A 15,803-nucleotide genomic window follows, 5' to 3' on the forward strand; every position below is an offset into this window, starting at 1 on the left:
TCACATTTGTGTATGGTTTTCAAATATGGTATTATTGTCCATGTTTTTCTAAAACTATTTACTGTTGATCACACACCCACATTCATTGAGATAACACAATTTACTAGAATAAGTTTTGAACAGTCATATAGGATTAGAAATGATAACTACTTTATCCACAATTGCTGCCAAATCTCCAGCTCTGTATTATCTTAACTGACTTGGAGCTTCTTTCCTGATAGAAACTCTTTGGAGAATGATGAATCTCTTACTAGAATTATGATTCTCGGATTTCCAGCCTTCACAACATACCTAGATACAAGGATTCAAAGAAGTATGAATTAATATCAAACAACATCCACTTTTATGGAATAAAAAGAACAATGATCTAAATGAGGAGTGGGACCAGTCATATGGGGGGACACAAACATCCACGTCCTGGCCAACCAACTAAGAAGCACTGTCCAATGCTGCTCTACTTTCCCATTATCCACAATGTGAATGAATTCTTAACATGCCAGAATTTGTTCACAAAGGATTCTCTTGTCTCCTGTAGTACCAGTGGCATTAGTCTGTTCTCTGCAGTCAAGAGGATGGCAACTGCAATGTATGTCCTCTTCTATCAACTGAGGAAGAGAGCACAGATCCCTCAGAGGATGTCCAGCAAGACTGGCCCTGCACCCACCACTAGGTCTGATATTGAACCCCTCAGTGGTACCCAGTGAAATTTAGGGTTGGGAGCACTGGCTGATGAGCATTTCAGTGCCACATCCCTGTAAACTGCCAAGGAAGAAATGTCCCAGCTTGTTGGGACTCAGGGGGACTGCTGGAGACCAGGAACCTGCAAAGCAGAAGAGGACCCTATGGTGTTGGCTACTAACAATTTCATTGAAATGCACAAGCAAACACAGGAACAGCAGGCAGGTTTGCCAGGGGCACACGGTAACCTAACACAGATTTTATAGGACTGCAGCAAAACCGTTGCCACACTGCTGCCTCCATGGGCAGCTGCTATGCAGAGCGAGATCTAGCAGTCTGAGGATGCTGGACAGTCTCACAGGCCTGCACTCTATCACTCCATCCATTTGTACGCAGTAGCAATGGTATGGTCACAGGGCAGCAAGGTGACTGAGTACACCCCAGGTGTTGCTTTCTCTCAAAGGGACATGGTGATGCTAGCCAGAGGAGGGCCCACACAGGACTCCCCTCAGGACACTCCAGACAGAGCTTGGCCTTCTACCCTCATATTGCCTGGCACCCTCAGAACTCCAGGCATTTAAGCTGGGGAGGGTGGCCTTGCTTGTGAGGGGTGGGGAGTGGGGGGCACTCAGCATGGCAGGATTCTCTAACACAACACCAAACCACCAAGGCTGGTGGGCTCCAATGTGGGCAGGCTCCCTCCACCCCAGTTGTGGAACCCAGGACTGCACTGAACTGTCATGCAAAGAAGGAAGATGACCTTCTGCTGGTGACACTTCACTGAAAATACATCACATTTGTGAATGCATATGCAAATGTCTGTCTGGTTGGAACTTCAGCATTGAAGGTACAGAACTTTAGAGGTACACGCCTTCAATGTGTGAAGTGAGTAGCTTCTGAGAACTGGCAAATGCTTGTTAATTTGGCAAATGGCATTAAGGTTTTCAGCCCACAAAACAAGGTTAGTGCATCATAGCCGTTACCTGGTCAAGAATGCTTGGAGAAGAATTTGGACTAAACATAGATTAATGTCTAAGGTTCACATAGACCTGTGTGAGCACTGTGTGCTGTCTGCTTTAGTGGATTGTGAAGCAAAACACTTAACTTAGCTGAAAGTGGTGACAGCCACTTTCAGCTCCACTTGCCACACTTAAGATCTATTGCCTATTGGAAGTTGCTCTTCACACAGAAGGGTACAGCACTGATACAGGCTCTTTGACCCACCGTGTCTGTGATGACCATGATGCCATTCTAAACAGTGAGTCTCAAGCTCGGCTTCCTATCCTTGGTGAATCCTCAAGTGTCAATTCCTTTTTTGGTGCCTCTACCCATCAATCCTACAGGTTTTGAACATCCCTAGGTCCCCACCCAACCAGTCCATCTTAATCTTCATCTCTTCATTTTACATCCTCAGTTCCAGTAACCATGCCAGAAATAGGAGTGCATGCTACCCCCGCCTGATAGAAGTCAGGCTTCTGCTGACTGTCAATTACCAACACCCTCCCTCCCTCCCTCCAACATCTACTCTCTGCATGTTGCCACCAATTACCAGTCAAACTAAGTTCCGTAGCTTCAATCTCATAACATTGGCCTCCAAGAATATCTCTTCGCATTCCACCGGCTTTTAATGAACAGACCTCCCAGGACTTGACAGTGACTCACCCAGTTTAGAGACTTCGATGGACAGCTCCAAATGATGAGTGACTAGATCTCTAACTGATATGTACAGCTCCCTACCTGTTGTCCTGTGACTCCCTGGCCTGGGTGCACTGGGCCCATAAGGTTGACCATTACTTACTCCCAGACCGGATCCCCTGACCGTGATTACCCTGAACAGCTGAGTACTATGTCCAAGACCCTGGACTGATATCGGAGGCTGCTGCTGATTTATTGCATCAGGAACCCATTTCCCTTGCCTTGACTGAGGACTACTCCCATTTGACTTGGAGTCATGGCTGAAGGAAGCCATGCAGTCTAGCACATTGTGCAGGAGGAAGACTGACATTATCTGGAGGAACAAGCATCAAGCACAAGTGGCCTGGTTACTGCTCTGACTTCCATGGGTTTTGTAATCACTTGTGGGATGGCCAACATTTACTGCCCATCCCTAGTTGCTCGAGAAGGTGGCAATGAGTTGCCTTCACAAACTGCTACAGTCCACATGCTGTAGGTTGACCCCTAATGCTGATGGGGAGGGAATTCCAGGATTTTGACCCAGCAACAGTGAAGGAACGGTGATATATTTCCAAGCCAGGATGGCGAGTGGCTCAGAGGAACTTGCTGGTGATGGTGTTCCAATGTAACTGTTGTCCTTGTCCTTCTAGATGGAAGTGGTTGTGGGTTTGCCTGGGGATCTCTGGTGAATTTCTGCATTGTATCTTGTAGATGGTACATGTTGGTGCTACTTTTGGATGGATTGCCAATCAAGCATGCTGCATTATCCTGGATGGAGTCAAGCTTCTGGAGTAATGGGGAGTACTCCATTAAACTCTTGACTTGTGCCTTGGAGATGATGGACAATCTTTGGAGAGTTAGGAGATGAATTGCTCACTGCAGTTGGGAAGTCTTACCTCTGAGTGCTAACCAGTGGTAGCAGAATGGGAAACTGCATAGTAATAAGGGAAGACCAAGTAATAATGAAGGATTTTGATGAATGCTACAGTGCCTCTCTCAACTCTGTAGTGAGAATCTCATCTTGCCATTCAATACAGGGTTGGAAAATGAGACTTTTTGGTCTCAACGTTAAGAAGCTACTTGCTCTCACCTGATCTTCCTAATTTTCTCACATAGGGCAGAACCTTCCCAGCCTCAGAACAATGTGTTGGCATTCACACTGTGCTACATTTTCAGTCTAAAATGAATTGATGTGTAGGCCAGGCAGGGGTTGGTGAAGGAAGAAATATGAAGTGATACTGTCCAAATCCACTTCACCCGAGTGCTCAGACCGGAAGTTGTTTAAGGTTAATTTGTCTAAGAGATTAAAAAACCAATGCTGTAACTGGCTATCCTTCCCAGCCTGCAATGGTTTTTTTAAAAATAATGATAGCTTTTTATGGGACATGCAAAGGTGGTCCTGCGGCACTGTGGGTGACATCACTGTTTCTGAACCAGAAGTTCTGGGTTCATGTACTCCTCCAGCTCTAGAAGACCAAGGAAGATATATACAGTCATAGCATGGCCAAATAGATCGAGTAACAACTTGCAAATCCTCCAAATTATGTGAATGGCATACAGTAACAATAAGTGAGATTTCTGGTTAGTTCATGATACAGTAAGAACATCGGAAGCTCAAACATCACTATTAATTGCTTTCGGCTGCAACATACACATAAAAGTGAATGGTGCCACAGCAAAGCACAATCTGAGTGAATTGTAACATTCACAAAAAGTTTGTCTTTTTTAGAATGTCCAAACAAATGGCTTTAAAGATGGTACAATCCATTTTATATAAAAATATGTAGTTCTCCACCTAGCTAAGTGAAAGGAACAGCAGGAATTGAATTCAAAAGCCATTCTGCTCACCTATCATGACTCAGAATCTGGCGCAGAGTGCACATTGGATCTACCAGGAACAGATCCTCTCTTTGCTCACCTTCAAAATATAGCTGTAGGCACAAGAGAGCAAATTTATTAACAGAAAGTATCTTTCTATTTATGTTTTAAATACTTACCAAAAATATTTGAGTTTGTTTGCTCTTGATTACTACAACAGAGAATAGTAAGATTCTAAAACAGAAAAACCAAGTATTCCTTTCTCCATCTTATTATCGTCTCTCCTTCAAAGACCTGCACTTCAAGATAAATGGATTTTTGTGTAATAATGAAGTAGTGTAAGAATCAATATCACTTCTAGAATGTATTTCAGGATATTATAATCCAGAGTATTGAAATCAATTTAAATTGTTCAGTAAGTTGTGGTTAAAACCTCCCAAATGGAAATAAAAATTCAAGGCTAAAGATTTTCCTGTTTTAAAATGCAGTTGTAAGCTGTGTTGTACCTAGTTTGCATCACATTTACAAGTCTGTTTGACAAGCAGTGGGGTAACATATTTATGCAAACTAACTAGTCACAACTTTAATACTTAGTCTGCAATGCCCTGATGTGCTCTTTTACAGCATTATGTCAGATGTAATAAGAATGCTTTGCTTCAAAATCTCACATTTCATCAAATTTTACATGCATCAGTCTGGACTCATCACACCAACCAGACCAGAACAATGGTTGCATGCAGCAAACACTTAGAAGAGCAAATGCTTCCTTGCACCAAAAAAAATCAACTGTCTCCTGCATCCAATGTCTCTTTAAGTTCTCCAATGTTTCACACACAGCCATCTGCAAAAACTTCTGAAGTCACTGCCATGCACAAGCCTCGGAGGCTAAGGCAGCCAGAGGGAATGCTGCCTGTATATCTTACAAACTCCATTTTAGAGACTCGGTGTTGAAGAAGTATGGCTGATTCATGCAAGTGATTGTACGTTTTTGGGACATGGGTGTTGTTGGCTCTGCCAGCATTTATTGCTTGTCCCTGGTTGCCCTTGAGAAGGTGGTCATGATATGCCTCCTGAACTACTGCAGGTAAACCCACAATGCCACGAGGGAGCTAATTTCAGAGTTTTGTCCCAAAGACATTGAAGGAACGGCAATATATTTTCAAGTCAGAATGGTGACTGGTTTGGAGGGGAACTTGCATAAATATGTCCTTCTAGAACGTAGTGGTTATGGGTTCCACAAATTTGTGAATAACTTTGTTACCCTCAACCCAACTCTATCAGTTTTGTACTTTTAAAACTATCATCTTCAAACAGAGGTACTACGACAAATAATGGCTGTCAGACCGAAACATATCACTTTAAAATTACCAGTGCTGAAGGCGAGTTCACCAGGAATAAATGTTTCTGCTCTACTAAAAAAATGAAGGGAAATTAGGTGTTGATTTGTTTTCTGAGTTATTTCGCAAAGGGCATCAAAATGAATGAAAACTAATTTTGTGAGAGCTTGCTAACATGGAACTAACAGTTCCATCCAAGTTGGAGACAGTTTCCTCCACTTCCTCATTTTTCATTCAGGATAACATTCTTAAATCCAGTTCAAATAATACCTCTAAATTATTTGGCTTATATTTTTTTTCATTATCCCAAGGGGGGACGTTCTCACCAAACATCACAGATAAATGGTCCATAAACCTGAAAAGAGAACAGAGCCAAAATTAATCTCTAGAAGGCAAAAATCTTTTTTCCCTGCTTGGCAGAAAACAAAACTCACATCCATAATTCAATATTATAAAGATCATATCTTTTTTATTTTGCTTTAATCTTGATTGTGGATTGAACTGGGAAGAGGAGGAGAAAGTGATATTCCTGATGAAGGGCTTATAGAACAAAGAAGAAAAAGAAACTTTACAGCCCAGGAACAGGCCCTTTGGCCCTCCAAGCCTGAGCCAATCCAAATCCACTGTCCAAACCTGTCGCCCAATTCCTAAGCATCAGTATCGCTCTCCTCCCCACCTACTCATCCATCTGTCCAGACGCATCTTAAATGAATCTAGCGTGCCTGCTTCTATTACCTCTGCTGGCAACGCGTTCCAGGCACCTACCAGCCTCTGTGTAAAGTACTTGCCGCATGTATCCCCCTTAAATTTTTCACCTCTCACCTTGAAAGCATGACCCCTCATTATTGAATCCTTCACCCTGGGAAAATGCCTATCTCTATCTATCCTGTCTATACGGTTCATGATTTTGTAAACCTCAATCAGGTCCCCCCTCAATCTTCCTTTTTACTAATGAAAACATTTCTAACCTACTCAACCTCTCTTCATAGGTAGCATCTTCCATACCAGGCAACATCCTCATAAACCTTCTCTCCAAAGCGTTCACATCCTTTTGGTAATGTGGCGACCAGAACTGTACACAGTATTCTAAATGCAGCCAGACCAACGTCTTCTACAATTTTAACATGACCTGCCAGTTCTTATAACTCAATACCCCTTCCGATGAAGGCAAGCATACCATATGCCTTCTTGACCACTCTATCCATCTGTGCAGCAACCTTCAGATCTCTCTGCTCAACTTTTCCCAAGGCTCTTCCGTTTACTATATAATTCGCTCTAGACTTCCCAAAATGCATGACCTCACATTTGCCTGGATTGAACTCCATCTGCCACTTCTCTGCCCAACTCTCCAGTCTATCTATATTCTCCTGTATTCTTTGATAGTCTCCTACTCTTTCTGCTACTCCACCAATCTTTCTGTCATCTGCAAACTTGCTGATCATACCAACAGTGGCCTCTTCCAGATCATTTATGTAGATCACAAACAACAGTGGCCCCAGCAATGACCCCTGTTGAACTCCCCTGGTCACCTTTCTCCATTTCGCAAAACTCCCTTCAACTACTACTCTCTGTCTCCTGTTGCTCAACCAATTTTTTATCCACCTAGCTAGAACACCCTGCACACCATGTGACTTCACTTTCTCCATTAGTTTACCTTATCAAACGCCTTACTAAAGTCCATGTATTTGACATCAACAGCCCTTCCTTCATCTATCAACGTGGTCATTTCCTCAAAGAACTCTATTAAGTTGGTAAGACACGATCTCCCCTGCACAAAACCATGTTGCCTATCACCTTAATAACCTCTAGCTTACCCAACACACCTTCCCTACTTCTGTCAACGTGATCCAGAGTAATCCAACTTCCTTCTCTAATCTCAACATTCATCATGTCCCTCTCCTCAATGAACACTGATGCAAAGTAATCATTCAGAATCTCACCCATTTTCTCAGGTTTGACACATAGCCTTTCTTCCTTATCCTTTAGTGGACCAATCCTTTCTCTAGTTACCCGCTTGCTTCTTATATAAGAATAAAAGGCTTTGGGATTCTCCTTAATTCTGCTTGCCAAAGTGATTTCATGACTCCTTTTAGCCTGCTTGATTCATTGTTTAAGATTGGCCCTACTCTCCAGATATTCCTCCAGGGCCCGTTCTGTTCTTTGCTGCCTGGACCTTATGTATGCTTCCCTTTTCCTCTTGGCTAGTCGTACGATTTCTCCTGTCATCCACAGTTCACGAATCTTGCCTTTCCTGTCGTTTGCTTTCAACGGGAAATGCCTATCCTGCACTATCTTTGAAAGCCTCCCAGATATCAAATGTGACTTCCATTCAAATAGCTGCGTCCAATCCACGTTTCCCAGATCCTGCCTAATTTTGATATAATTATGCCCGAAATGTCAATTCACCTGCTCCTCTGATGCTGCCTGATCTGCTGTACTTTTCCAGCACCACACTTTAGACTCTGAACTGGGAAAAGGACGGTTTTTAAAAGAAAGACCAAGGAAGGAATTGTTGTATTTTTAATTATCAAGTTACTGAAACTCATTGTAAGTTGTGCTTACATTCTTGCTTTGCAAGCAGCGGGGGAAGGAGTAAAAGTAGATATCATGACACCAGTGTATGTGTACCGAGTGAGATTCAACCAGCAGCAAGCAGCTGATTGGTTTGTGGAAATGTGGCCAGTCATGGATACCAAAGGTCGTCACCCTGACGCCAACTCTATGATTAACTGTTGGGTAGCTAAACAGCTTGTGGGTATGAATGCTTCAAGCGGAAGCCTTGGAACATTGCAAGGGGTGATGGTATCTCTTACCCCTATAAAATTCCTAGGCTAAAGAAAACGAGGTGTTTTTGTTTACCAATTGCTATAATTGGTAAAAGACTTCTTCATTTGTGAACTAGTTGACCCTGTACTCCCATGAAGAAATGAAAGAACATGGAGGAGATGATCAGAAAAACAAAGAACTTAAACAAACAATCAAATCCGGATGTCTGGTGCTAATGAAGTGTTTCGCTCCACCGATAGTTATTTTCCTCTCCAACCATAACACTATTTTTTGGCTGTTTCTGTCTATGTGTATGTGTTGAGCTTTACAAGGGGGTTGGAGCTTTAATTGATAGAGTTATGTGTCGATAGTTCATTGTTGTTTATCTGTGGTTAGAATCTATTTGTTTGCACTCAATAGCTCTTGTAAACACAGAAACCTGGTCCACGTTAATCTGAGTTAACAAAAAGATAAATTGGAGATGTTGTGTAATGTGATAACATTTTAACTTCTGTGATGACTCAGGGAATAGTGAGGCTTGATTTCCAACACACTACTCAGTGAGGCATAACAGAACAAGGAGACTCAGGACAGTCTCAGTTCATCTTGTGACCTACGTTCACATCCTTTGGAAAGTGTTTGCTTCTAAGTTATCCTCAGATCTATTTCACCACAAAGATTGTAAATTGCCAGTGTATTCAGACAGCTCCAGAATGCAGGGACAAAGCCACTAGTGTGCATACATTTACTAAAGGTGGGAAATAATTTTGACATGGCTGTTGCTTATTCATTGAAAATGTCTAGTGTGAAGCTGTCATGAATATAACATTATTAAAATATCAGCCCACATCACATGAATATTTGACTAAAAGTCCTAGGTTTGCTCAAATCATTGGAGAGGTTATTTTTAGAACACCCACAACAAACACAGAGAATGCTAGAAAACCCAGTTCAGTGTCACACTGGACTGGAGACATTAGCTCGGTTTCTCTCTCCACAAATATTGCCATACCTGCCGTGTTTTTCCAGCATTCTCTGTGTGTGTTTCAGATATCCAGCATTCACAAAATTTTGGCTTTGTCCTACCTAAAAACAGACATTAATATTAAGTGCCTAAACTGAAAGATGTCTTTATTTGATATTTACCGGGTGTCTTCATGAAACGCTGAGATAAAATCCATTTGTTCATATTCAGGATACAGAAACAGCACAGGCCAATTTAAGGTGCCATTTTCATCCAAGTGCACGACAATGCCATTCTCGGAGTTTATGCCATCAAACAGTGTTCTTAATATCCTGCTGTCTTCCTTATTATCATCATCATCATCACTATCAGAGTTTTGACTGGACAACTCCGGAGGCTGAAATACCTTGATCTTCCTCTCCTGCAACAGAGAACAATAAAACCTAAAGCAAAATTCAGAAATAGTGAAATATATCCTTACATCTAGCAACAATGCTGAGTCAATCCCTTTTCCTCAAAGATATTCATCTATCCTTTGGGACAGGAAGCTATGTGATAATTGGGGACAGGCCTGTTGGTAGTGCAGAATATATGTTTTTAAAGTAGAGGTTGTGACATATGATTCTAAAATCATTCCATCACTTCCACCTCCTTACTGTAAATTAGTTGCCACATACAAGTGCTGATCTTAAATATCAGGTATCATTTTAAAAACATATCCTTCTCCAAAGCAGTATTGTCAAATATACATTTTCCGTACATACTCATGAAAAAGTCAAATCTTTTAAACCCAATTTTAGGCCAAAGATTGAGAGATTGACTTTTCCTAAGTAATAATTTTAAGAGATAGATGTGTATGCTTGATTAGGTCCCAAACAAAAACCATTATAATGGAACAAAGTAAAAACTTACAACATGAAGGAATTCACATTTAGTCTCAAGCATTATTTATTTTGTAACATTATAAATTATATACATTTCCTCCAAAACAATACAAATGTATAGTTCCTATGAAACCATTTGTAAGCCGAATTGGCGAAAGCGAAGAAGCAATTACCATTAATTTATGTTGGAAAAATTTTTGAGCGTTCCCAAACCCAAAACATAACCTACCAAATCATACCAAATAACACATTAAACCTAAACTAACACTAACATATAGTAATGGCCTTCGGAGGTTGGGGTGGCGGGAGGTACAAGATAGCTTAGGACACATTTTGCTAACGGATGCACAAAATACATTGAGATAAACCACAGATGCTCGCAGACACAGTTCAAAGCTATGGTGGCTTGATGGTGAGATGCTGAGTGTAGTTCCCAGGGAAGGTACTTGTTGGCGCCACCCTTGCTGCGTGCGCTTTTTTGTAAAAGCGAAAATCCTCTTTCATTTAGTGAAAACAGGTACTAAAGTAGGTCTTTCATAAAAGTGAATTGGTTCAAAAAGTAGGGGATACCTGTACCATAAAGAATTAACTACAACATTGTAGTTCTTCAATGTCTCTCTGATTAGCAGCTAAATCACTGAATACTTTATCCAAATATCATTTTGGTATAACATAACATAGATCTTCCTCATCTTTATTTTCCTTATCATTGGTAGTACCAGGAGGTTCAACACCAAAATTCCACAAGTAGGATCCTAAATATTGTTGAATGTATTCGATATTGCACATTTTAGAAAATTTTTTTGACATCGCTAGGATCAAGCTCATACCTTGTGCCTAAAACCCATTGGCACAATGTTGCTAGTCAAGGTGTCTGCAATTTTCCACCCCCAATTCCCACTTCCTTCAAACACTATCCTTGAGAGGGTTCTTTATGCAGATATCCAAGGGTTGAATCATTTGTATGATCACCAGGAAAAGCAGTCAAATAACCAGCCTTTCCCATGAAGTGGATATAATGCCTCTTTGAAGTTTCTCTTTACGGAGAGTTCTGTGCTCCACTATTACCATTGGCTTTAATCATGTGCCATCTGCCATACGTAACCACTCTGGACTGTATGTAAACCCACCAGCTTTACAAAGACAGCACTTTCTACAATCTTGGTATCAGTCTTGTTTGCTAGCAAGTCGAAGTTCATTTGTTTCATTCATATTTCTAATGTAGATCGTTCAACACATATTCATCAACTGATGTCAGCTGACAATTGATGATTTTATTGTGTATAGGTGGCAGATGCTGTTCTGACAAAGTACCAAATCATACCTTTTCACAAAGCTCAGGCATGACATAGCATTGACCTTCAATTCTGAAATGCCATCTTTCTTCATTTCTGAGGGTGTAAAGCTGAAGTAAAATCTAAAAATTGTGTCTAACCTCAAATTAATGAGGTCAGTAATTAACAATAAATGCTCAACAATTAGAACACTATTTAACATCTTAAAAGCGAGGATTAAAAGTTTGAAAAGTTCAGCTTTTTAGAGTATAAGGTCATGTGGTCATCTTCTGTAGGAGATCAATTTTAACTTGATAGCAATGTGGAAGACAGGTTCACTTTTCCTAAAGTTTCATATTCCCTTACCCTGATAGCCTTCAGTAAGGCCTCTGCTTGCACCCAGTCCTTCTTCTCCTTCAGTTTTGATTTCCTTAGATTACGCTCTTCAATGCGCTTTAAAAAATAAATTAATAATTAAGAAGGAGATGACGTGGCAAGAATCAGTCAGAACAAAGATCTTTCACTTGTGATCTGAATTCCACGCATATTCAAATGATGCCTTTGAAGCCATCATTCTCTGCTCGCTGTGAGGGCTTTGAGCATAACAAGTTCAACATGAACCTGTCACCAGAACACACATTGTCAGCACAAAATAATCTCTGAGATTACAATGCAATTTTAAACAGTTAATTCATCAGCTCCCACTCTGCTTATTAACAAATCTCTTCCCTGCCTCGAGGAACGACGTTGACAGTTTCTGCTCTGTCTACATATTTTAAACTTAATTGACTAAATCCCCTGTATCCAGCACACATGCAATGCAGTCATCACAGACTTCATCTCTCACAGTCAAGTACTTAACCAGCACTCACTAAACATACCTTCTGTTTATCAGCTTTGGCTCTCAATTCAATGAGTTGCTTTTCTTTGGGTTCAAACTGGAGGCCCTCGTCACACCATGCTATTGCCTGGCTGTAATTTTTCAGTTCAATGTGACAAAGAACACCTGTCAATATAAAACTTCAGTCATTTAATGTCATTAGAAAATCCATTTCCCAAACATTTATTTACTAATCAAGCAATCATAGTGAGATGCCAGTTTAACAAAATCTACCTCCATTTCATAATATAATATTAATGTTTATGATTAAATATGGAGTCTGTTAGATGATCACCAGAACAAGACTCTGGAGATTGTCAATTTTTTTTTTTAAAATGATCTTTCTTTTCTCAATAAAAAGCAGCAAAAATGGGTGAGAGATAGGAAGGGGAGGTTCATCATTATCTAACTCACCTATGGTTAGTAACAAACATTGGTCCCATATGGCATTGTTCTGTCTCAGCATCCCATTTTGCTACTGCCTTTGGATTAAGACTAAAAGAAAGTCAATTAGTGGAGCACCACCCTGTTAAATTCATAATTGCCTGTGCGTGTAGCACAAATGTTTGAAGTCCAGTATAGCATCATAGATTCTGAGTCCACTGCTATGGTTTCCCGCTGTCAGAGTTCCTCATGGATCTCCCAATAGGAATCATAAACTAGAGTTGTATGGTGGGACTGTTTGAAGTCTTGATGCAGTTTACTCTGTGAGAGTTGCCTGTGAAGCTGAAATGTCAGATGGACAATAACCCAGCTTCCGGAACCCTTCAGAATATTCCCTAAATCTGAGTTAGAGATCTTGGAGGCTACTGCTTTACTTTCCTTAACCTGGAAAGATTAGAGAGGTTCAGATTTACTCCAACTGTTGGCTAACTATTAATCTAACCCTAAGTATGAACAAAATACTGCAGATGCTGCAATCTGTACTGAAAACAAAAAATGTTGGAAATCACAGCAGGTCAGACAGCAACCATGGAGAGAGTGCATGCTAATGTTTCGTGTCCAGCTGACTCTTCATCAGAGCTGATGTGAAGTGTGGAAGTGGCAGCATTTATGCAATAGTGGAGATAGAGTGCGAATGCTGGGGGGAAGAAATGGTGTTCATAGAGCAGGTTATGTAATCGGAACGTGAGAATGACAGAACAGTGGGTTCAACCCACTTCCATTCCTTCCCTTCCTTATAGCTTTATTTGTTACATTCTCTGTCACCATGCCCTCTCTTCCCTTCCCCGCACCCCAGTGGGACTGTCTGTTCTTTCCAGTCTGGCAGTTAGACTCAGCATTGTTCTGCCATTCTCACATTCTGCTCATTTCGGCAGCCTTTCAGATCTGCACTATCGGCACTCTTTCTCTCCTCCACCTCCATTGCATAAACGCTGACTCCTCCACACTTCACATCAGCTCTGATGAAGAGTCATCTGTACGTGAATTAGATTAGATTTTTTTTTTAGATTAGATTAGATTACAGTGTGGAAACAGGCCCTTCGGCCCAACAAGTCCACACCGACCCGCCGAAGCGAAACCCACCCATACCCCTACATTTACCCCTTACCTAACACTACGGGCAATTTAGTATGGCCAATTCACCTGACCCTGCACATCTTTGGACTGTGGGAGGAAACCGGAGCACCCGGAGGAAACCCACGCAGACACGGGGAGAACGTGCAAACTCCACACAGTCAGTCGCCTGAGGCGGGAATTGAACCCGGGTCTCTGGCGCTGTGAGGCAGCAGTGCTAACCACTGTGCCACCGTGCGTGAACATTAGTGATCTTACGCACTTTTGTTTTCCACACATAAAACTAACCCTCCTTGTTTGATTCATCACCACCCCCAACCCTTTATGAACATCAATGCCTCCCTCAACCCAGATAGCCACCAAACAGACAATTAACCCCTCCAGCCCTCTTGAACTCAACAGCCCGACAGACCACAAAATACCATCCTAATGTCCTCCCACCCCTAGTCACTCTCCCTTACATTCAACACAGAAACCAACTCACCCTAGCAACCTTGGACCTGACAGCAACCCCAGACAACGAATTCCCCCCCCCGCTACCCGACCCCTAAAATCAATCTGCATTAATCCCCTCCCCTCACTGACTGGGCACAATCAGACAGCCCTGAACTCCCTCCACTCAGGCAGATACCCAACCCAACCTATCCTCAGCACATTCACTTATTTAGAACTCCACACCACTCACCCACATCACTGTCCTAGCCCCTACCTGTACACGCCACCCTTCCAACCCTGTTACCCCACCCTGCACCTGTGCAGCCCACACACTTTTACCAACCTTCTTGCAGTAGCTGTCAGTGATTTTAGGATTTTTAAACCTTGAAATACAGCAGGTACTGCTGCAAATGAAACATGTGGTTTGAGCACTAATCCACGCTGGCGTTGGCTGCAGGACCTGCTGCTTTGGGCTGGATCGCTTCAGCTAGGAAATCCCCTCAAAGCTAGGTGGGGACTTTTTGTCTGATTTGGGTTGGAAATAGGAATTCTGATCCAGATCTGAAGATTTGGGCTCATACTACCTGTGCTATTGCTAGAATAAAATACACTTTCAAAACTCAATTACAGATTTCCTAAAAGCTGGGGGGGGTGGCCGGGAGAAGAGAGAAGTACCTAGCTGTTTCATACATCAACACACACAGATTTAGCAGGGAATAGATCAAATATTTCTGCTATCTTACCTCTAATGATCGCTTTCAAATGGTTTGGTTTCAGTTTTCGAGCTGCAATCACATCATTTAGTGCAGATCGATTATTACCTTGAATAAAGCATATTAAAAGACAGAGTGTGAGAATAAATTTACTTTTTTGAGGGGTGATAGATATATGACAGATGCCAGAGGTAGGTTCTTTACTCAGAGAGTAGTAGGGGTGTCGAACGCCCTGCCTCCAACAGTAGTAGATTCACCAACTTTAAGGGCCTTTAAATGGTCATTGTATTGATTTCACAGGTTGGCGCAACATAGAGGGCCGAAGGGCCTGTACTGCGCTGTAATGTTCTCTGTTTTTTGTTCACCATATTTTTGCTGTTGCATATGTTATATTGTGTGCAGTTTTGGTCGCCATACTATAGGAAGGGGTTGGCGCAACATAGAGGGCCGAAGGGCCTGTACTGCGCTGTAATGTTCTCTGTTTTTTGTTCACCATATTTTTGCTGTTGCATATGTTAGTTCTATACTTAACAGCTGACATTACCTGGGTGTACTCGCATGTGGAGGAAAGTACTACTTGATTACAGATGTGCTTTTCTAGTTTAGTTTTATATTTTCCTTTAATTATATTAATTTACAGCCTATAACTAATTGTTGAGTTGATCTAATGATACCAAATGTTCTGTTAATGTTGTGTTTCCCTTTAGAACTCATACAAATGTGCAATGTGACATTTCTATTAAACATACCAGCAAACCTTCCAGTCCTCAAGTAATGGCAAGCGGTGACCAGTGGGGTACCGCAGGGATCGGTGCTGGGACCGCAGCTTTTTACAATATATATTAATGATATAGAAGATGGT

The 15,803-nt window shown here is 41.6% G+C and overlaps 1 protein-coding gene across 2 annotated transcripts in view; it reads right to left on the bottom strand.

Annotated features, from left to right (window-relative positions):
- Nucleotides 1-85: 85 nt before the first annotated feature.
- ttc4 (tetratricopeptide repeat domain 4) overlaps nt 86-15,803 on the bottom strand; it is a 19,268-nt gene continuing 3,550 nt past the window's right edge. Inside the window, exons 4-10 of one of the 2 annotated variants that reach the window (XM_043698992.1) lie at nt 14,972-15,049; nt 12,277-12,401; nt 11,762-11,848; nt 9,420-9,658; nt 5,778-5,862; nt 4,201-4,283; nt 86-291 (exon numbers count right to left, since the gene is read on the bottom strand). In XM_043698992.1, the coding sequence (XP_043554927.1) occupies nt 192-291; nt 4,201-4,283; nt 5,778-5,862; nt 9,420-9,658; nt 11,762-11,848; nt 12,277-12,401; nt 14,972-15,049 (797 nt within the window). In that variant the 3' untranslated portion in view covers nt 86-191. Of the gene's footprint in view, nt 292-2,991; nt 3,819-4,200; nt 4,284-5,777; nt 5,863-9,419; nt 9,659-11,761; nt 11,849-12,276; nt 12,402-14,971; nt 15,050-15,803 lie in introns of those variants that run through there. The other variant, XM_043698991.1, reaches the window with a different exon arrangement.

This window comes from Chiloscyllium plagiosum, chromosome 11, assembly GCF_004010195.1.
Source record: "Chiloscyllium plagiosum isolate BGI_BamShark_2017 chromosome 11, ASM401019v2, whole genome shotgun sequence".
Lineage (NCBI taxonomy): Eukaryota > Metazoa > Chordata > Chondrichthyes > Orectolobiformes > Hemiscylliidae > Chiloscyllium > Chiloscyllium plagiosum.